The sequence below is a fragment of the Embiotoca jacksoni genome, unplaced genomic scaffold (genome assembly GCF_022577435.1).
Source record: "Embiotoca jacksoni isolate LCO1_2020_lvr unplaced genomic scaffold, fEmbJac1.0.p SCAF_16, whole genome shotgun sequence".
Lineage (NCBI taxonomy): Eukaryota > Metazoa > Chordata > Actinopteri > Embiotocidae > Embiotoca > Embiotoca jacksoni.
In genome coordinates, this window is record NW_027185296.1 from 7,839,471 (window position 1) to 7,860,451 (window position 20,981).

The window sequence follows — 20,981 nt, forward strand, 5'->3', positions numbered from 1 at the left end:
CTGTCCATCGTAATCTTCACGTCTTGCTTAATGGGAAATCAGAAACGAGCTTTGTGGGAATCACTGGAACATTGTGTTTCCTCTCTCTGGGTGTGTCTACCGCCATTTAAAACCAGAACTCCCGGCGCTGTCTGCATAGATAAGACTCATGAATATTTAAGCAGAGCTATCTATCATTTGACCCCGCTTGCTTCCCACCATCTTACACCGAAGCAATATTCACTCATATTCCTAATTCTGTGTTAATGCTTATATTTATCCAGCATGTCAACAATGTGACTTCATCTCCTGCGCGTGTGGCCGGTCTCATCTCGTCCCAGTCTGTTATCTCTCCACCTCTCCTCTCTTTGATCCTGTGTTTTTTTTTTAAATCCGATAGGAAGGTGAAGGACACGCTGCCGTTGTTCCGTCAGTTCTTCAGCTCGGCCTTCAGCCTCACTCACGTCACCCTGGCCTCTATGAAGCTGCCCCCCGATGTTCTGAGGTAACTGTCTTCTCTTATTCTCTGTCCGGATCTCCTCCCTTTTATCTGAACTCCGACACATTATGGAGGTAAATTGGAGGCATATGGATGTGCTCGGCTGTGCCAGCGAGGCCTCCACTGCTCCCTCTCCTTGTCTTTTCTTTGTCAGTCACTCCTCTCGTCTCCACAGGGCTCTGCTGACTGGGTTAACCTCCAATCCTCATATCAACGACCTTCATCTGGACATCAGTGGCTGCGAGGTAAGAACTCATCTTCACATCTGAAGTCTGAAGTCGTGTCCAAACAGGTGGTGTAACTTGAGCAGCACATTAGCAGAGCAGCAGCTTCAATGTGTTGACACAGCAAGTGTTTAGGTACAGTATTGAACTGTAGATTATCTGTTTCTGAAGTGCTCAGGGCCAAGTACACAGTCACTGTGGTGGGCCAATGGACCTTAAGTGTAAAAACAGGGTTTGAATCAGAAAAACAGAGCTTCAGGGGGAACGAAAAGATTAGACTTGCACTTGCTACTATAGGTGATGAGAAAATAATAATTTGACTTCATATCTGCTGGTTGTGTAAATCGGCAGCTACTTTGCAAACAAGCTTGCTAATTGATACTTAGTGCTTATGATATCAGCACATTCATTTTCCTTTAAAATTCCCTCAATGAATTATAGCTTCCCTAAAACTTTTCATTTACATTGCAAATTTCGCTGTTAATCAAAAAAGTAATTTGACAAGCAGGTTTTAGATTAGATTTGATCAAACTGGTTCCAATCTGCACTCTCAAATTTGACAGTGGAAACAAGTTATTGGGGTACATCGCGTGAGTGTAAAGTGCCAAGCTAACAGGTACAAAGGACTGTGTAGCTTGAGGTGTTTTCCTCCCTATTATGTAGAACTACTGCAGATCGCAAGCAAACCAAAGCTCACTGTTCGAATTTACAGAGACATAAAATAGCCTCCATAAATTTGTTACACTGAGGAAAAATAGAACAAACCCCCAAAGACTGAACCTAAAACGACTCTGATTCATGTCTGTGCACATGTTGGTTTTCCCTTTTGTCTCCCTCTCGCCAGCTAAGATCTGCAGGAGCTGCTGTAATCCAAGAACTCTTCCCCAGAGTCGCCTCCATCGCCACTCTGGATATCTCTGACAATGGTACCGTGGCACGCTGCAACACATCCCACTGTGACCTTGAATCTTTGTCCTCGGGTGGGAGAGGTTTGAGTGGGCTGCTAATGGATCATGCCATGTTGAGTTCTGTGTATGTGCGTTTGTTGACAGGTCTGGATGCAGACTTGCTCACAGTACTGCCGGCCCTCTCCAGACACCCCTCCCTCAGACACCTTCATCTGGGCAAGAACTTCAACATCAAAAACAGGTGCTGCCACAGCTCCATGTCACGCTTTACTGCAGTTATTTATGGACACACTGTGATCTGAACTCCAGCATGCGTGCCCTGCGTATGCCAGCTTGAATATATACGTCCGTGGTTCTACTTCTGTGTTCATGGCCGGCTGCCGCTCCTCGGGCAGACGGCCCGCTTGCAGCAGGAAATGACTCGCGCCAGCTCATCCGGCCTCGTCTGTGTTTGTCTCTGCGCTTTGTGTCTGCAGGGTTCTGGATGAAGTCTTACAGAAACTGGTTCAACTCATACAAGAGGAAGAATGTGTGAGTGATTAAAGTATATCATAAAAATATCCTGCACTGTGCTCATGTAGCAGTTTGAAGGCAAACACTGTGCAGCTGATTCACAGATTTGTATTTACAGACACATAGAAATGCATTATATTCTGGAAAGGAAAAAAAAAATGATACACTTGTTTAACTTTAAGTGAGATTAAGTTGAAGTCATTTATTCCAGTAAAAGTATCAGCATTGTGGTTATAGTTAAAATACGACACAGATTCAAAGACACATCATTTTTTCATTATGTTTCACTGTAGATGTGTCACTGTATCATCAATTATTACTGTTCCTCTGTTCTCTTTGAGGGTACAGTGTCGATATCACTACACACATATATGGTAAATAATTCACGCACACAGCATGTAGAGTCATTTTGGCGAGCTGTCACACCACCATGCAGTAAATTTCTCTTTATCCTCTTGGCTGGCCTTGTCTTCTCTTTCCACTACATAGTCTTTTCAGTTTGTTTTCTCAGTCTCATTTGTTTCTAAATGTATTTCTAAATGCCCCCAACACACACACACACACGCACACACACACACACACACACACACACACGCACACACACACGCAGAGCTTACTCACATGATTATCTCATGCCCCTCCAGGCCCTACAGTCTCTGTCCCTGTCCGAGTCGCGCCTGCGCTCCCGGGGCACGGTGCTGGTCAACGCTCTGGGCAGCAACACCTGCCTGAGAAAAGTGGACCTGAGTGGGAATCACATGGACGACATCGGCGCCAAGATGCTGAGCAAAGCCCTGCAGATCAACACCACGCTCAGGTGAAGGAAACTAACATAGAGAATGAGGTTAGGAGTGTCTTTTTTGCACTATTTGTTGTGACTTGTACAGAGGTTTGTGTTTTGCCCTGCAGGAGTGTGACATGGGATCGCAACAACACCTCCGCAGCAGGATTTCTCGACGTGGCCCGAGCACTTGAGCAGTAAGAGCATTAACACGTCATCAACATCTATTTTATATATATATATATATATAGAACATTAAAAATGTGCAACGTGAGCTGAGCAAATTGTTGCTTTCCACTTTGTTATCTTAAATGGTCCAGACTTCCCTTCAGGCTAAGGATGACATGGCTGCAAAGATCAAAGTATTACTCACTCACTGCATGGCACAGGAAGAACATTTTTGGGATGCGCTCTGTCCGGTGGGGATATTCAACTTAACTAACCCTGGAATCTGTAACCCACTTTATTTTCTCTTTTTAGTCCGCTTCTGTCTCCCTCAATGACTCGCCTCCTCCTCCTCTCCTCTGCTCTCTTCCCTCTCAGTAATTTCACCTTGCAGTACATGCCTCTACCCCTAAGTGACATCAGCCAGGCGTACCGCAGCGCCCCCGAGAGGACGGAGCAGGCACTGACCAAGGTTAGCATCTCACACTGGACGTCATTGCAGTCACTGTCTGGAAGAAATACTTTGACAGAACATCCTCAAGTTTGACTTCTTAGATTTGCATTTAAATTCATCTAGTGCTTTGAGGTCAGAAATGAGCGGCCGTTTAAAGTTGCAAACAGACTCTTTCTAAAATAAGAGATAAAAGACGCAGCAAATGTGAGACTCTATAAGATCTTAGTCAAAGGGCAGATATTCAGACTCTGTGTCATAAAAGAGGCATTTTATCATAAAAATCCTAAAGCTGAAGAAATCAGTATAGTTCCACACAGACTGGTGGAACTGTGTGATTCACCAAACGAGGAAATAATCTCATCTCATCTCAGACTTACAATCATACAAAGATCATTTTAGCCTGAAGCTGAAAGAGATTTCTAGAAGAGTTTCCCAGAGCAGCACTTCAGATCAAATGCAAGCACATACCATGAAGAGCTTCTTAACGTCCACTGTCCGTGGTGCTGAAGACAGCGTGGAATACACTTTAAACCTGCAAAAACTCCATCCAGCCATTCATTTATTTATATGGAAACTGAAAGCATGAGAAAACCAGCATTTCAGCCAGAGGACATTCATATATTAGACTTTAGGTAAAGATCATTTACTTTGATACAGCGAGCATCAATGTCAAGGAGAAAAGTAAATGACTAAAAACAATAAAAAAGTATCTGCATGTTCTAGAGTTTTCTGCTCTTATCCTCCTACAGGGAGACATTATGTTCATTTTTAAAAGCTTTTAGGACACAACTCTGACACTTAAAAAGGTTTTCAGGTCAATCATCTTAGCCTCAAGGTGTTTTTGAGAACTGGGGCTGAGATCTAAAATGAGCAATGAACATCCCTACTTTTTGTTCCCTCTGCTGCATCATCGTCTCCTATTTCCTGTTTGTCCTCACGTTTTTGTTTATAATTGTGTCTGTCTCCTGCCCCACAGATCCAGCGTGCTTTGGTGAGGAACAACCAGACCCAGCGCTTCTCTCAGAGACAGGCTCTGCGGCTGCACCAAGGCCTGGTCACCAGCACTGCCGAACAGGTTGCAATCATCTCTGTGTACAGTATGTTTGCCAGTTGTTTTATGAGTGTTCGCTCCCATAACACGCCCCCGCCTGTCTGTTTCCAAGGTGATGGAGCGCCTCTGTGTGCGCGTCCAGCAGCAGGTGTGTTTGCTGCGAGGCGTCGGGGAGATGGAGGAGATTCAAGCTGCTAAACAAGTGCTAAAAGAGGCCAGGAACTCTCGCGCTGTGAGTGATGTGAAATGTATGAGGGTAATATTTGCATTATTCTCGTGCTGCACATGAATGAATGATTTCTCTCCACAGCTCTACCCTTCACTGTGTGAGCTGGCTCATGTGCTGTCTGTGGACGGGCCGGTGCGGCAGAGACTGGACTCTCTGGCCGGGGAACTTGCCAAAGCTGCAGACAAGGAGCTGCAGGTAGATCCAACAGCCTCGTTTTCACACTGTGATCCATAACAGACGACAGAGTCACTGATAACCGGCGTCCATTTCAGGTGATCGTGGACTCGATGGTGTCTCTCTGTCGCGAACTCTGTCCTTTATCTTCTTCTGCGGCGGAGAGATTAAGTCCTCCACTCTCATCCGTCTCCGAGCGGGTGTCCATCCCTCGCTCTGCCATCCGTACTGCCCTGATGGAGAGAGCAGCGCAGGACATCCACAGAGCCTTGGAGTAAGAGCGAGGATAAAGCAGCACCAATAAGTCTAACTTTGCTCTGCAGGATATTGATTTGCTCTCATTCTGACCAAGCCTCTTCCCGTCTGTCTCTCCCTCTCCTCTAACCCAATCTTCTGCAGAGAAGTCAAGCTGTCAGTGGTTTCTTATCTCACCAACTCCATCGTGGACCAAATATTGCAGGAGCTCTACGCCACCCACAAGACCCTGGTAAACACAAAGGACTTACTGTAAAAATGTGTTTGAGGGAGGCACAGATTAAGTGATCGAGGGTGTGTCAGAAGACTTAAGATCACTGTCTGTCTCAGACCCGGCAGGTGTCTCATCTTAAATGCTGGGAGGGAACATGTGAAGATGGGACAGGATGGAGGTTTAACAGACACAGAGACTCTCTGGACATCACAGACGAAGAGCTCAGCACCAGCATAGTGAGTGTGTGCATGTACGGACGTGTGTTTCTGTTTTTCTGGGTCTGAGCCCAATACGAGGGACAATCCTAAAGTTCAAAGACTCCTCTTGTTGCACACAAACGCAGTGCAGCACAGAAACGTGCACGGAGCAGAAGGAAGCTGTAACCTCCATGAGTAAGTGTTTTAAGTTATGTTGCTTGATCAACATCAGCACCTGAGTTACACATGTTTATGTGACCACTGGTCTGGGCACATCAGTGATTTCACCATGAACTTGAGCAGAAAGCACACGCCAAAGTTTGTATTAAACTCTGGAAATCTGCAACAAAGACCCTTGAAATGCTTCAGAAAGTCTACAGCAATGAGGCAATGAGCCGGCAAGCTGTTTTCAGTGTCATTAGCATTTCAGATGGGCAGAACATCACTGTTCAAGACCAAAGACGATGCGTCAAGTCAGCAGCGCAACCAGGTGGGTTGTCTTTGACATGCGCAAGGTTGTGCACTGTGAATTCATCCCCCAGGGTCAGACGGTCACCGCTGAGTCCTACTGTAACTCTCTGAGGCTTCTGAGGGAAAACTTTTGTCAAAAATGACCTGAAGTGTGTGGCACAATGTCACTTCTCACAAAAACACTCAAGCAACGAGGTTATAGCTTCCCTCTACTTGATGGCCATCACAGTGCTGCACTGCAATCATGTCCAAGAGGAGCAGACTGTTTGAATGCCCCTTGTATTAGATCAGACTGACTTCCATCTTTTCATTTCTTCTTCTTTACATATCTGAAGTGGTACAGTGTCTTGGCAGTTTATCCCGGTATTCATATCTGAGCAGCTATCAAATATCATTCTGCTCGTTTCCTTATTTTGTTGTCATTGTCCATTTTAGCTCGTTTCTATCTCATTTTGGACATGCTTGTGTTGAATTTTTGTTTTTATATTAATATAAATAAGTCAATACTGTGGTCACCACAAGATTTCTATAGGAACAGCACTTTTCAACAGTCTCACGGCCACATACAGTCCATACTGTACAGAGTCTTGTCATATCAATTTTTTCATACAGTTGAACTCACTAGCAGTTGCAGTGCAGTCATGTGTTGTTGTAGTTTTTGCCTGCAGCCATTGCAGTCAACATTACTTTAAAGAGATTTCAAGGATTTCCTTAAAGTACAACAATATCTTTTAAGCAAACTCTTGTCAATATAAAACAAATTTAGATAAGCTCAGGGAAATCGGAAAATGATCAGCAACTTCCTCCAGCATTTTGTTTTTCCTCTGAGGCCTGCATATAAATTTAAATTCTGATACACAAAGTATAATTTTATTCTTACAAGTCTCTCCAGGACCGCGACGTACTGTGACTTTCCCATATATTTTCCGAATCCTCTTGAACTTATCTACGAGCCTGATTCCATTTTCAATTACTGTCTGTTCAATTGTTTTCAGAGATGTGTATTCTGCTGTGTGATCGCAATATTAGATATATGTCATCTTAAATCCTACGTGCGTCAATGAGTATGTTAATTAAATAGGCTTCACGCTCCCCTGCTATTTTACCACATTATTAAACATGAGTGTTACAGCTTAGCAAAAAACAGCGGTTCACTTTTGACAAAACTTGCAGGAAGGAGGGCTTTTTCATCTGGGTTTTGACATTTAAAACAACACGCCAACGTTCTTGACAGGAACACCGCAGTTAAAGGTCAAACCTTTTCAAAGGCTCCTACTGGTCCGCGGGAGATGCTTCAACAATACTTGACTTGATGATTGATTGTCAATTCAGTTGTGTTTTGGCCTTTAGAAGCTTCCAGTGTTTTCCAATGTTACTGAGGCACAAAACTGAATACGTATATTTCAAAAGGCTTATAATCACCACCCTGGAGTCATGACTGGCATTAAACAGAAATCAAGTTATTGTCATACATGGTACACCAAATAATATTACTAATAATACATTTAAACACTCTGTGCCTTCAACATTTTCAGGTGTTTCCCCTTCATTGTAATTAATCTGAGGTCATTTTAAGCCTTATTCTATCCTCGGCTCATCTGAACCTCTTATTTATTAGTTTCTAACAGCCCATTTAGTTTTTCTATATATTTTTACCTGCCAAAATATTCCTCACCTGTGCCAAAATATGATTTTAATGTGAGCAATACAGCTGGAATGTAGGGAGGTAGAGTGAACCTAAAAAAAGTAAATTGCTCGTCTCTGTTGACACACCAAAAGAGCAGCTCAACATTTACAAGACAGCAGGTAAAACTGCAGGAATAAACTGTCTTCCTGACATTATCTGAAGATTCTGCCATGAGCCCCGAACCTTGTTCATCACAATCAGTTCGGTCATTACCCCCAACCTCCTGTTACTTTGGTTGTCTCCTCTAAAACCTGCCAGGAATTGAAAACATTTTTGGGAAGCTCAAAATATCAGCGTACTCATTCATTTTCCTGCTGAGCACCTCTGTTTTTCACCGGTTAATAGTTATAGAGATCATTGTTTATTACTCTTATATTAGTATTAAGAAAGTAAGCAAGTGTAACTTGCTGTCTCAATGTGTAACGCCCTACAAATATAATGTGGACATGATATATATTAAGTACTTCAGTACTTTGGTGTCACACTCTCATGACACATGTTATTGCTCACACAATCTACCTTCAGTTAATTAACAAATATTTGGGTTGGGATCAGTTTTGATCTAGAGGCAAGTTAACAGTCCTGAATCTGGTCTTAATTATCTGCTCATAGCGCTTGATTATGATGACATTACTACGTTCAACTTGCTGTAGATGACTATTAACATATCTCCTGTGAAGTCCCTCAAGGATTCTTCTTAGGTTCCATCATTTTCCCTCCCATGTGTGTCCTTAAAATTATACATTTGTACATTTCCTTCCAATATTATACTGATGACACCATGCTGTGTCGCTCAGTAAAACCGAATAGTAAGCGGCATTCAAAGGTCTTTATGGACTGCTACAGCAGGTCTGTGTCGGCCATTATGATCCCTGTAACTCAGAGCAGCCCAATTTGGGGTCCTCAGTCAAAGTGTGGCCCACACCTTCTTTGTTTTGCCCCCAAAATAATCAGCATAATGCAGATTAAGGAGTATTTTAATTATTCTGAAAATAATTTTAGATTTAGATAATTTTTCTGTAAAATATATTACATTTTAATGAAATGTAATTTTTACCATATTCACCATCTTAATTTAGTGTGTTAGCCTGCTAATATTTCAAAATTTTGCACTAAACAGAATACAGTTCAGTTAGTGAGCCTTTGCATTAAATCAGTAGAGCACTATGTTTAAAAGGTTGTCTAAAATCCGTGCCTTGATTTGACAAAAGCTCTGACAGTCCTACAGGAGGACGTGTATAATTTGTGTTGACTAACTTCTGCATGTGTCTCACTCTAATTCCTTCCCTCAGCATCTCAACAACTTTTCCTTTTCTTTTTTCTCCAAGGACACAATAGCCATTAAGAAGCGCAGTTCGAGAACAAGAAGAATCCGACCTGTCTCTACCAGGCTGAGTGAGTACTGCTGCACATCCTTTTATCCTCCTCTCTCCCTCTTTCCCGTCTCGCGCTGACCCCATCCTGTCACTCCCACAGCTCCATTAGTGTGGTTTCTGTTGAGTCCTTTTTTCCCTTTCCCGTCTCTTCGTCTGAGAAGTTTGTTAATGGCTGCTTTAATCCAGTCTGAGCCAAAGTGAGTCGGTATAACTCAGAGCACTTGCCGATTGTTTTAAATGTGATAGTTCTGTAGCAGAAATGATGACTCCCTGTTATTCCTGTCCTTGACAGCTCCTTCTCACTTTCTTGCCTTCCCATGTTCTACAAGCCTTTTTTGTCGTTTTTTTGTTGTTATCAGGCCTGTGTGACGACTCCAGCTCCTCTCCGCCACCCTCCGTGCCATCGTACTCGTCGCCGCTGTCCCGCTCGGCGTCCTGGGAGGGCCTGTCAGAGCTGCCCACACAGGGTCTGCCTCTCCATCACGTAACGCGTGTTCGGCCGAGGCCACCGCGGAGGCACAAGGGAGCGCACATGCCTGCAGAGACGGTAAGTTGCTTCTGATCTCAAACAACCATCTGAAGTTATATGCAGTCCTCCAGTATTCACTACCTTCACTCAAATCTGCACCCATTTATCTATGTCTGCATAATTCTCCCATTTTCTGATGCCTGCTGGCAGTGACTGCTGTCTTTGTCAAAAATAATCTATATAAAGTGGATGGCTGCAATTGGATTATGTCATCTCACCAAAGGCAGTGTAATCCATTTGTTTTATTGCAAACATAACACTTACAAATGAAACCCACTAAACTGACCTCTCTGAAAGTGGTTTATATGTGTATTTGTGTGTGTGTGTGTGTGTGTGTGTGTGTGTGTGTGTGTGTGTGTGTGTGTGTGTGTGTGTGTGTGTGTGTGTGTGTGTGTGTGTGTGTGCGTGCGTGTGTGTGTGTGTGTTCAGCACTGCAGTGAAAATGGAGGAATAAGCCCTCTGGATGATGGACTCCCAGATTTCTACACAAAGAGAGTGCTCCCTGATAGGTAAGAGCTGCTTTTATGTTTCCGCTTCCACAGTTCCCCTCCTCAGTTATCTTTCGTGAAACTCACAAAACATTGCCTCCATTTAGAATTACTGCCATTTTCCAAAGCACACTATAGCTTTTCGGATTGAAGTCCTACTTTCCCAGCATCCATAAGTTGCCGTTATTTCCCTGCGGTTTGAAACTTAGATAGTTCACACCGGCTTGAGATGGGTAATCCATCACAGTGAACATGCTGTCACCTTTAAGTTGTTGCGAGGGAATGCAGCTGTTTAGAAAACTCTTCTGGTCAACAGCAAATACGAGAAGACATGTTTACTTCTTGTTTGTCTTTGGACTTACTTGTGAATAAAGTGTTTTTTAGCAGTCAATGCTCTCAGTTGTCAAATGCAGCAGTAATAGGAAGAGTAGTCTAAATAGCTGCAGCCACCTGACAAAAGAAACACAGGTGATTAAATATTTTTTCATGGTGGGCTGAAATGAATGAAGTCAGTGAGAGAGAAAAGTTGTCAATTCAAATCCAAAGATGAATAAGTATGTAAAACTGCAATAGGAGGAATTTGAATCAGTTGATAGTTGAAAAGGGGGGAAACTGTCTGAATGGCAAGCCAAGAAAGGAACATAACACAGACAAAGTATGAATAGACAAATTACAGTATTTCACTAAAAGCCAGAGAGTTTGAAAACTGTGGCTACAATGGGAGAAATAGATGTTTGGAAACAGAGATACAAAATCACTGAACACTGCTGAATTTCTCCAGTCAGTTCAATTCCATCACTGTGTGTGTGTGTGTGTGTGTGTGTGTGTGTGTGTGTGTGTGTGTGTGTGTGTGTGTGTGTGTGTACTTGGTTAGCACCAGTCGAGCTATACACAGATTTCATTACTCAGAAATGTATTCTGGGAGTGTGTTTGATAATAATGTAAACAACACTACCCAAAAAAATATTTTCAAAAACTGAAAAACAAGAATTCTTTTGAAAGACGGTTACCAGAAGTGATTTCTATTGAGACCCTTGAGGAACCTTAAGCAGATTATTACGACCCGCAGGTATTTAAGCGTCCTCTAGCGTCCTCATTCGTTTGGCCATAACAACAACAAAATCCTAAAGGACTTTCATTGGCTTCACTTCAGTGGTATCAGCATGTTAGTTTTACATATTACCTGCCACCACCATCAGGTCAAAGGTCATTTGATGACGAGACCCAAGACACCAGATTGTTGTTGTTTATATGACCAAACGAATGAGTGCGGTACGTGTGATGCAGTTCAGATGACGTCTACATAATGTGAGTTAATCCTAATTAAGAGAAGGCGGGTTGGGTATCCAACCAGTTTGATACAACTGCAGGTTTGGATGCAGGAGACCAGTGTTTGCTTCCCATTTTCCATAACTGCGTTTACTGTTGCCATGACGAAAAGCGTTGTTTAACTTTAAGGGAGTAGTAGCTTTAATGCACAACACAGTTGATTTCGGAAACGCTCCTGTGGGTCGTATTTGAAGGTCGGAACAAATGGCATATGTGATCATACCGGCTGTAGAGATGTTGTTTTCATTGCACACTTAGAAAAACTCATAAAAACATCAAATGTCAAGCTACATGGAGAAATCTTGGCACCTCTTGTAGTAAACAAGACAAAAGAGGATTCAGTAGTGTTGCAGAGATGAACTGGTTTTATTTATCATCATAAACAAAGTTAGCTTTAGTGTGAAAGCCTGTTGTTGTGCTTCATTCTAAACGATGTCTCACTTTGGTCGGGCTGCTTTGTAAATAGTCAGGTTAGTGGGTTTCTGTTGTGTTGAGTGTATTGCGGTGTCTGTGGATTTGATTGTATAAAAAGAAAAATGTCAGGATAAAAATAATTTTGAACACAGACACCTTCAAAGCTTTGAAGTCTTCATGAGTTATTGAGCAGCGGCCTCTTTGACCAGCTTACGTTTACAATTGATGATTATTTCTTTCTGTTAAGTCTGATGTTTTCAAAGATTTCGTCAAAACATTCAAGTTAATGAACAGACACATGTAAGCAGATTCTTAAATAATAATATTTCAATTAACATAAGTTTTATAATCACACTCAGACAATCAAACATATTATTTAGGGAGATAAAAAAACCCTTTGCTTCAGACCACAGAAATCAATGATTCTTTCTCTTTTGTTGTGAACCCCGCTGAGTTCTGATGGTGTGTGTGTGTGTGTGTGTGTGTGTGTGTGTGTTCACAAATAACTGATCTGTTATTTAACTGGCTGCTGTTCTTTTCCATAATTCAAGAAGGCAGTGTTTTTCTGACTAGTGTGTTGTCGGTCTTTGAAGTCATCTCACAGAGAGGTTCGGCTTGATCATTGCTTCCCGCTGGCTGCTCGTACATTCAAAAAGCAGGTCGAGCCCATTCCATCGTGTTTGCTTAATTAAAACAGAAACTTTGTCACTTTTTGAGGATTAGTGGAGCTGGCTGTTTGGATCAGTTTGGGGTTGGGTTAGGACGATATGATTGGTCAGCTGATGACTGCATCCTGTTGATCAAAGGAGTCTGAGATGTGTGTGCACGAAGGAGAGGTGGTTTGGGATTTCATGTCTTCAGGAGTTATCAGGCCTGGGTGATGAATATTATTGTGTTATATGTGTGATTAACTGCAGTATTATAATGTAGAATAAATTAGCTAAAACATGCAGAACCAGCAGCAATAAGCAGAAATTTTGTGAGCTTTTATTTTGACAGAGCTGAATTCAGGAAGAGCAGCCACAGCTTAGAATAATATTGCTTCCCTCCATGCTGCAGCCCATCAGGTAAAGTCACTGCGTTTAATATGATTACAGTCAGAATATAAAGAAATGCGCTTTAGCTATATCAAGGGATGTAGCCTAGCAACGCTCAAATTGCAGCAGCAGAGCAGGCAAACAAGCGGCCTCGACAGCTGAGATGAATTCAGTGACAGCCAAACAAAGGTGACTCGTGTTGTGGACATGCAACATGATTGTGCCTGACTGGCGCATCTGCGTGACAATCGACCTCTCTCTCCTCTTTCAGTCAGCTCTCCTCTCTGCACAAAGTGCACTCGCTGAGGAGGAAGAAGAGGAGGAACATGCTGGCCATCTTCGGCTTCCGCAAAAACCGCAACCAAGCTCTGTCCAATCAGGGGCCCGAGTCTGAGGCAGAGGTTTATGGAGATGGGTGTCACACGGTTGCTACAGCACCCACAGGGTAAGTGTATTCACACACACACACACACACACACACACACACACACACACAGGAAAGGTATGGTCTTGAACAAACAACACAAAGTCCATGTGATGAGATAACGATACAAAACACCACAAACCGCTCCATGTTCTCCTCTACGCCTGCTGATTATCTCTGCCTGGTTCTTATAAGGACCATCAGCAGCACTGAACTCCATAAATACGCCGGCAAATATCACTCTGAATCTCCCTCACTTCTCTGTTGATATGAGAAATGTCTAATAGCTGCCACAGCGCATGCAGGCTGATACCAGAGTGTGTACACAGATGTAGGCGACAGACGGTGGCTCTGATTCTGGATCGAACAGTCAGCCGAGTGATTAAAAACCAACACGCTGCATGCCAAATACAGATTAGGATTGCAAGATATCTGATTTCTGACAGAAAAGTTATAGTTCCCAATTACCCCGTTCTCATTGCTCGTTGCATTTTAGTCATAGTTGTGTGTTTTTCAATCTGTGAAATATCTCAGCACATTTTCATTTTCACGTCTTCCAACTTTTAGGACAGCAACGGAGAATGTATACACATTCCTGCAGCCTCCATGGTCTGCTGCCAGGACTGGCTCTCCCAGCGAGGGGGCTGATGGGAAAAATACACTCGCTTTGAGTCCGCCACCGGTGCCAGGCATCCCCCAACCCGGAGGCAAACACCCCTTTTACTCTCCCAGAGAGGTACGGTCAGTGTGACCTGCTGCTTTGACCGACTAACCTGAATGTTTTCACCATTTTCAGTCTCTCTGTTGCCTCTTGTTGTGTTTTGACAGAAATCGGAAGCGGATGCTGTGTTTGAACAGCCGGGGGAGGCGGACAAGTACTGGGTGAACGACAGACAGAGGACAACAGAGGTGCTGCAAGTGGACAAGCAGTGGTTGATGGAGGGAAGGCAGAGCGATCAGCATGGAGACAGACAGCGGTTTGACGACAGGACGACGGACAGACAAGCAGACAGGTACTGGACTGAGAACAGACATACAGACAGACACATGGACAGACAGTGGACTGTTGACAGTCACACCCAGCGGCAGATTGACAGAAAGATAGAAAGACAGTGGATGGGCGGCAGACAGCTAGACAGGTCGTGGTCGGAGAACAGGCCGACGGACATCCAGGTGGACAGTCACCGGACTGAGAGCAGACATTCGGTACGGAAGACAGACAGACAAGTGCAGGCGCTTCACTTGGCTCAAAGGCCGCTGCCTCCGTACCCATCGGACAGGACGCCCTCGCCAAAACAGGACTCAGATCATCTGAAAAGCACCGAGTCAGCAGCCACTGAGTGGCATCAGCAGGATGCGCAGGGAGACAGACACACGAGTCCTGATGCAGGAGGAGGTTTCACAGACTTGTGGAGGAGTAGTGGAGGAGGAGGGGGAGGAGGAGGAGGAGGTGTTTCTACCAGTCGATCGGCCCCCTGCGCGTCAAAACCCGACCCCCCACCACAAAGCAGTAAACCCAACCTGTCCAAGCTGAGGCCGAGACATCGACTCGAGAGCTCAGACACTCTGCCAGGTACAACACAGGTCATCTGCGTTAAGGCGCTGCAGGCCACACTGCAGATATCAGCGTGCAGAGAGCTTTTCACTGCAACCTTTGCTTCAAGCTGAGATGGTAATCACTTCTCCTTCATCTGCAGGTACAGAAGAGGAAGTGGAGACAGAGAGGGATCCTGGGAAGATGGAAAGGAAAGAGCGAGAAAAGCGGCGAGATTCTGAGAGTCAGCCTCCTCCGATACCTGAAAAGGTGCGAAATCTAAGACCACGCATGACTCGCTTTGTCCCCGTTTTCATCTTTATGTGTAAATCTAGAGCGCATTTGCGAATGCCGTGATTTGTTCATATTTCCTGTTCTGATCTGACATCCAGCCAAAGACCTCCTCGTTTGTGACCTTTCCAAAAGAATCAGCCAATGAGAGGAGCTTACCTCCTCCTCCTGTTCCACCTCCTGTCAACAAACCGCCACATGGGTTACCAGACAGAGCAGCAAGCCAAGGTACCTGCACTGAAAACACAGAACAAAGCAACATGCAAAGAGGTGAACATCCTTATATCTGTTATCTAAATCACTTCTATAAATCTCTAACTCACTCATGATCACATTTCCATTCTAACAAACAAGGTTCAGATGCCTGCCTGGCTTTGAAACCACAATAAATGGTTTACTTTGGTCATTTCTCCAAACTCAAAATTTCTTCTGTTTGTTAGAACTAGGCTGGATCTTCACTACATTACAGGCAAAGAGAAATACACTGTAAACCGGCTTATTGATGGCATCATAGATATTCAGTCACAGCATATCAAAGGTGCAAATAAGCAGATTAACCTGCAAAAACCTGAAAGGGACAGTTCACTTTCTTCTTCCAGAGAGTTGAGTTTTTTTTCTCATATGAACTCATGACAATGTCGAGAGACTCAGGCACAGGAAGAACACGCAAACTCCTTAGAGAAAGGCCTCAGCCAACCACCAGGTTCGAGCCCAGAAGCTTCTTGCTTTGAGGATTCACACATCTTTGTACTCAGAAGCCGGCAGGGTGAAAGTCCACTTGAAGTCCGATCCAAATGATTGGGGCATTTGCGTCCTCACATACAGCTCCTGGTAACGTTGCGATAAGTTCAGGGCTGCACTGTGTGTGTCAAGCAGCGAGACATAATATAATATATATTAACCGTACATAAGCGGTGTTAATTATTACATGGAAAAATCTTTCATACATGTTGCTCAGGTGAAGAAGGACTGAGACCTCAGGCACCAGTGAAACCACAGAGGAACAGAAAGGCAATGTCCTGTGACGCAGGTATAATCACAGCATGTACTGTTATTGTTACAAGACATGCTGTATATTTGTGAATGTGTTCTGTTGCTCTGTGTGTAAAGCGTCTGTATCTAACTGTTGATTTGTGTTTCCTGTCCTCACCGAACTCAGGCACTGAAAGGGAAAGCCCTAATAACGTTGAGAAGCCCCCAAATCGCAAACCCCCCGTGAAAAAACCTAGACTACCCCAAAACAGAAATAAGTCACTGGAAATGTCTGGTACATGTCTCTCTGTTTTTATTTATGTGTGTATGTGTGTGTAACAGATGTTACAAAGTGTGAGTCGAGTGCAAATGAAACATGATTATGAAATGTTCACCTATAAAATGTTAAATACCGAACAGATACTAGAATTGATCAAAGCATTGTGTTATTAACTCGTGTTTTTTTTTTCCTTCCACCGTACAGACAGCTTTAACTCAGCGCCTGGTCACAGCGAGCTCTTGTGACGCCCGAGACCTTCACCTGCTGCTGTCCAGCCAGTGTTGTCATGACAACTGTGGAGCATTTCATCCGAAGAGGAAACAATGAGTGCTGAGAGAGCCGGGGAGAAAACATCCAACACAGCAACATGACAGACATCAGAGAGCATCGGTCACTCGCTTCTGTTAATAACACTCACGTTCCTTAACGTTCCTCCCTCTTCACCCCAACTGAGCTTCTTGTCTTTGCTTTCCTCTCACGTGAAAAACAACTCTTTTTGTGGCTAACAGTATTTTAACAGTATTTGCTACTTTAGAAAACCCAAATGATCATCGTTGTGTGTGTCGGTGGACGGTGGGCCGAGTGCCCGAGCGTCATGGCTTTGCTAGACAGAAGAAAACAAAAATGTCTTTATTAGAATGTGATTTCTTAAATCTGCAATGCATTTTTGACTGCTGATACAGTTGATTGCCTTGGTTGACACTTGAAAATTAGTTGCTTCTTATCAAATGAAATTTGATAATTTATATCTAGTTTTGCTTTCAGGAACTGAAAGGTAATATATTTTATAGAAAAAAGGATAAATATTATGTATGAGCATCCTCACTGTATGAATAAAACATGAATGAAAATACAACTGACTTATTATTAAGGTTATGTTCTCGATGCAGTTTGTTTGTGTGTCAGCAGGATTACAGAAAAATGGGTCCGATTTTCAGTAAACTTGGTGAAGGGATGAAGCTTGAGCCAAGGAAGAAACATTCAATCTTAGAGTGGATCCAAATCACAGGGTGAATCCAATGATTGTTTTTCACTTACATTGAGATAGGTCATTTGGCCTACTAAATGCTATACATCTTAAAATCCAGCAGATGGCGGTAAAGTTCAATAGTGACAAAACATAGGCCATTCTGTAAATGCAAAGACACATTAATAAAACGCAATCCACATTCACGGGGATGAGGAATCCTCAGGGATACACATGTACTGACTCAAACTTAATAGAGCAGGCAGTAGTCGTGGAGCACCACAGCAACCCTGACTTGCAGTATCCACTGGGACCTGACTGCCCACAGCTCGCTCTCATAATGACAGGCACATAGAGGGGGCCTTTTACCAATAAATCTGTCTTTTAAGAACAGAGAGAATGAAATAACACTGTAACTGTACCTTTAACACAGGATGTACTTTCTGCCATCAGGGGTATCTCAAACAAAACAACAACAAGAGTTTGATGAAGCAGCAAAGTTGTTGTCTTTGATATTCAACCAAAGTGTTTTAATGGTAATTAAACTGATGTGACTCAATCAGAACGAGAGGATGAACTCATATGGTCTATGTGATGTTTCCTGGTTGCATAAGCGGAGCCAAAAAGCATGTATATGCTTCCATATTTCTTCAAGTTAGAGTTTATTGTCGCACTCATTGTTTTAGATGTTGGTGTTAAGGACCATACCTGCAGGTGCAAGTTGATGAAGAAGGGGCTCAAGGTGAGGAAGATCTTTCTCCTGGCTCAGGGCAGCTTCCATACCAGAAGAATGAAGGGGGCCACACTGGGAACCACGAGCAGAGGGTCCCTGAACCTGAAGTCATCACAGGAAAAACACAATATACAGTATTTTATGGTTAAAAAGATGTTTTACTTTAGTCAAAACAGAAACTTGGAGTATTGGAAACTTAAATTTTCCAGCAAAGTGCAGTAGAACAGACAGCGATGGCTTCTGACTGTGGAACGATGTAAACAAGTGAAAATAAACATTTGGATACTTTAAAATAAGTGAGCACAAATGAAGACGCTGTTTGAATGGACGGCACTGATGAGCATGAATATAGGACTTTACAAGTGGTAGGCATCTTTGTCATGACACTCATAATAAAATACTTTATAGAAAGTACATGTTTTTAGACCCGGCTATAACATTACATGTCTGTCATATCTTTACAGTTCCCCCGTGATGAAATAATACACATACATAATACTTTCTCCAGCTTTTCTGTGTTAGAATTACTTGGCAGGCACATAAAATATTATTTTTCTGAGAAAACAACCTAACAACTGGGTTAGGGTTAGGGTAAGGGGGCAATGATCCAGCCTCGGCCTTCTGGCATTAATGTCCTGGTTTTTTTTCTCTAAATATCTCTAAAAGCCCAATGTACTCAACCTGCTCAGCACTAAACATACGGTAACATGCATCCAACTGCCTGGTTTGACTCCCATGATCACAGGTGGATGCTAAATTTACTTACTGATTTCAGAAATGTCCCCTCTGGTTGGCATGGTAACCTCACACTGTACATTCACAAGTCAAAGAATGTAAGACAGCAGGGGGCGACTGATCCCTACAAATGAGGCAACCACTGGGCTTTAGAGAAACACAGGCATGATCTGAGCAGAGATGAAGTCTTGCAGGTTGTCATTAGCAACCGTGCTATGACCTTTTTTTTCTAAAGATGCTGTAATGAGTCAGATACGAAATAGAATACCGCCGTGCAGCAAGGAAATCTGTTTTTCTTGTAGTTTGCTGAAATGAAAATACCCACTCTGTTTTTCTACCAAGTCAGTGATTTATAATGAGCAAACAGCCGCTGGGGAAACACTAAAGAGGTTTTTCAGTTGACTGAGACTAATTGCTGTGTTCATTAAATGTTACACATGTATATTTTGCAGAGTTTAAAATTGCATTTCTGATAGTTACGGCTGCTTAGAACCCCTGAATGACTGAACTGAGGGTAAATTGATCTATTTAATATACGGTCTCCGTATCCCCCGTCAATTAATCACTGCTGGTCTCCAGACAAAAGGTGATTTAATTCCCTTTCACATATTCACTCCAAGTCCAGTCGCACAGCTCTGCCTGAGCAACAATATACTCTCTCCTGAAGCCATTTACCATCTCAAAGTTTGTTTTGGCAGGCCTTTGCAACAGTGACTGCATAATGGTGCAGTGAAATATAACTCTGCTGTTGGCTTGAACTTTGGACACCCACTCCACTTCGAATGTGACGTTGAATCCAGAGTGTAATAACATCCCCTAAAATTAATCGTCCCACTGTTTTTGACCTCTGAGACTTAAAATAAGTACATTTTGCTGTGAGACATCCATTATTTTTCTTCTTTTTACAAAAACAATTTCCCAGTCCCAAATGATACAAACAAAAGTGCTTGTTTTAAGTTTAAGTAGCAGCACTGGGAGAATTTCTTCTACCTTCTCACACCTGACCTCCGAACTGCTGTTATCGTGGCCGTTACCGCGCTGTGCTCTTTACAGCTGATGTAAAGACGCATCGCATCACGTGGAAGCAACCAGAACACATCCTACTCCTCTCATCATTCTTCTGCTTGTTACCAAGCAACATGATCACATAAAGGCCGAGGGAAGAGAGGAGCCAGGGAGAGAACATGTGTGGGTAGAGGAGAAAGGCGCGTGAAAATAAAAGGATGCTGGCAGTCCAAAGAAATGTGTGTGATTGTGCTCCCACAATACCCCCCCCCCCTCTCCACATGCACACACACACAAACAACCTCACCCCCCCCCCCCCCCCCCCCCCCCAAAAAAAAAAAAAAAAAATCTAAATCTTCTGCTTTTCCGGGTTGAAGAGGGGTTCAGCCTGTATGAGAGAAGGCCTCTGTGTTTTAAAAGCGTAGAACAAACTTCTACCTGCCGTACATGTACTTAAATTAAGTGTTAAAAGATCTGCCAGGATGTTGTTTAACGTCGTCCTCCGCGCTGAGAGCCGCACTTCTGGGGAAGTGACTCATGAAAGCAGACAATGATAAGATGCAGTTTAATTTAGAATAATTACAACCTTGTCTATAAAAGGTCATAAGTGAGCTGTTCGGCTCAGTTGTCATGGGAACTGTCTCCCTAATGGCTGACAGGGGCCGCTGCCTTCGGAGTCACCTTTCGGGCCCGGCAAACTGTTTGATAGACGGAGCGGCTCGAGCAGCATCAGTCGCAGGTTCTTGGCGACTAATCAACATGCACACACGACCTGCACAGCTACTGCTAATCAGGATTATGTAATTCCATTATGTAATTACTCTTAAAAGGAAGTGTGGCCTTCATGGAATTTTTTATAACGACTAATTTAATTACACTTGGATAATAACAAAATTAAGAATCGTAAGGTTGCTTTTTCCCATAAAAAAAAAAAGAGTGCTATCACAGGTGGAGTGAGAGAAATGTGCACAGTAAGAGACAGTTGGGTCCCTCAGAGGCTACGCAAGACTCATTTCTAGCATTTAGGCGAACCCTTAATCGGACAGTCTACTTCTTCTTAGTTTTA

General features: G+C 43.2%; 1 protein-coding gene across 7 annotated transcripts in view; it reads left to right on the forward strand.

Annotated features, from left to right (window-relative positions):
• The window catches only part of LOC138198904 (capping protein, Arp2/3 and myosin-I linker protein 3-like), a 29,042-nt gene extending 11,717 nt beyond the window's left edge, over nucleotides 1-17,325 (forward strand). For 2 of the 7 annotated variants that reach the window (XM_069150649.1, XM_069150651.1), the window contains 25 exons: nucleotides 380-484; nucleotides 654-723; nucleotides 1,547-1,628; nucleotides 1,755-1,851; nucleotides 2,087-2,141; nucleotides 2,768-2,940; nucleotides 3,033-3,101; nucleotides 3,448-3,541; nucleotides 4,500-4,598; nucleotides 4,687-4,806; nucleotides 4,885-4,998; nucleotides 5,076-5,251; nucleotides 5,377-5,464; nucleotides 5,563-5,682; nucleotides 9,130-9,196; nucleotides 9,537-9,724; nucleotides 10,136-10,215; nucleotides 13,246-13,419; nucleotides 13,966-14,134; nucleotides 14,227-14,971; nucleotides 15,096-15,202; nucleotides 15,325-15,493; nucleotides 16,182-16,253; nucleotides 16,383-16,490; nucleotides 16,680-17,325. In XM_069150649.1, the coding sequence (XP_069006750.1) occupies nucleotides 380-484; nucleotides 654-723; nucleotides 1,547-1,628; nucleotides 1,755-1,851; nucleotides 2,087-2,141; nucleotides 2,768-2,940; nucleotides 3,033-3,101; nucleotides 3,448-3,541; nucleotides 4,500-4,598; nucleotides 4,687-4,806; nucleotides 4,885-4,998; nucleotides 5,076-5,251; nucleotides 5,377-5,464; nucleotides 5,563-5,682; nucleotides 9,130-9,196; nucleotides 9,537-9,724; nucleotides 10,136-10,215; nucleotides 13,246-13,419; nucleotides 13,966-14,134; nucleotides 14,227-14,971; nucleotides 15,096-15,202; nucleotides 15,325-15,493; nucleotides 16,182-16,253; nucleotides 16,383-16,490; nucleotides 16,680-16,720 (3,382 nt within the window). In that variant the 3' untranslated portion in view covers nucleotides 16,721-17,325. The remainder of the gene's footprint in view (nucleotides 1-379; nucleotides 485-653; nucleotides 724-1,546; nucleotides 1,629-1,754; nucleotides 1,852-2,086; nucleotides 2,142-2,767; nucleotides 2,941-3,032; nucleotides 3,102-3,447; nucleotides 3,542-4,499; nucleotides 4,599-4,686; nucleotides 4,807-4,884; nucleotides 4,999-5,075; nucleotides 5,252-5,376; nucleotides 5,465-5,562; nucleotides 5,683-9,129; nucleotides 9,197-9,536; nucleotides 9,725-10,135; nucleotides 10,216-13,245; nucleotides 13,420-13,965; nucleotides 14,135-14,226; nucleotides 14,972-15,095; nucleotides 15,203-15,324; nucleotides 15,494-16,181; nucleotides 16,254-16,382; nucleotides 16,491-16,679) is intronic. The other 5 variants (XM_069150650.1, XM_069150652.1, XM_069150653.1 and 2 more) reach the window with 5 other exon arrangements.
• The last annotated feature ends 3,656 nt before the right edge of the window (nucleotides 17,326-20,981 follow it).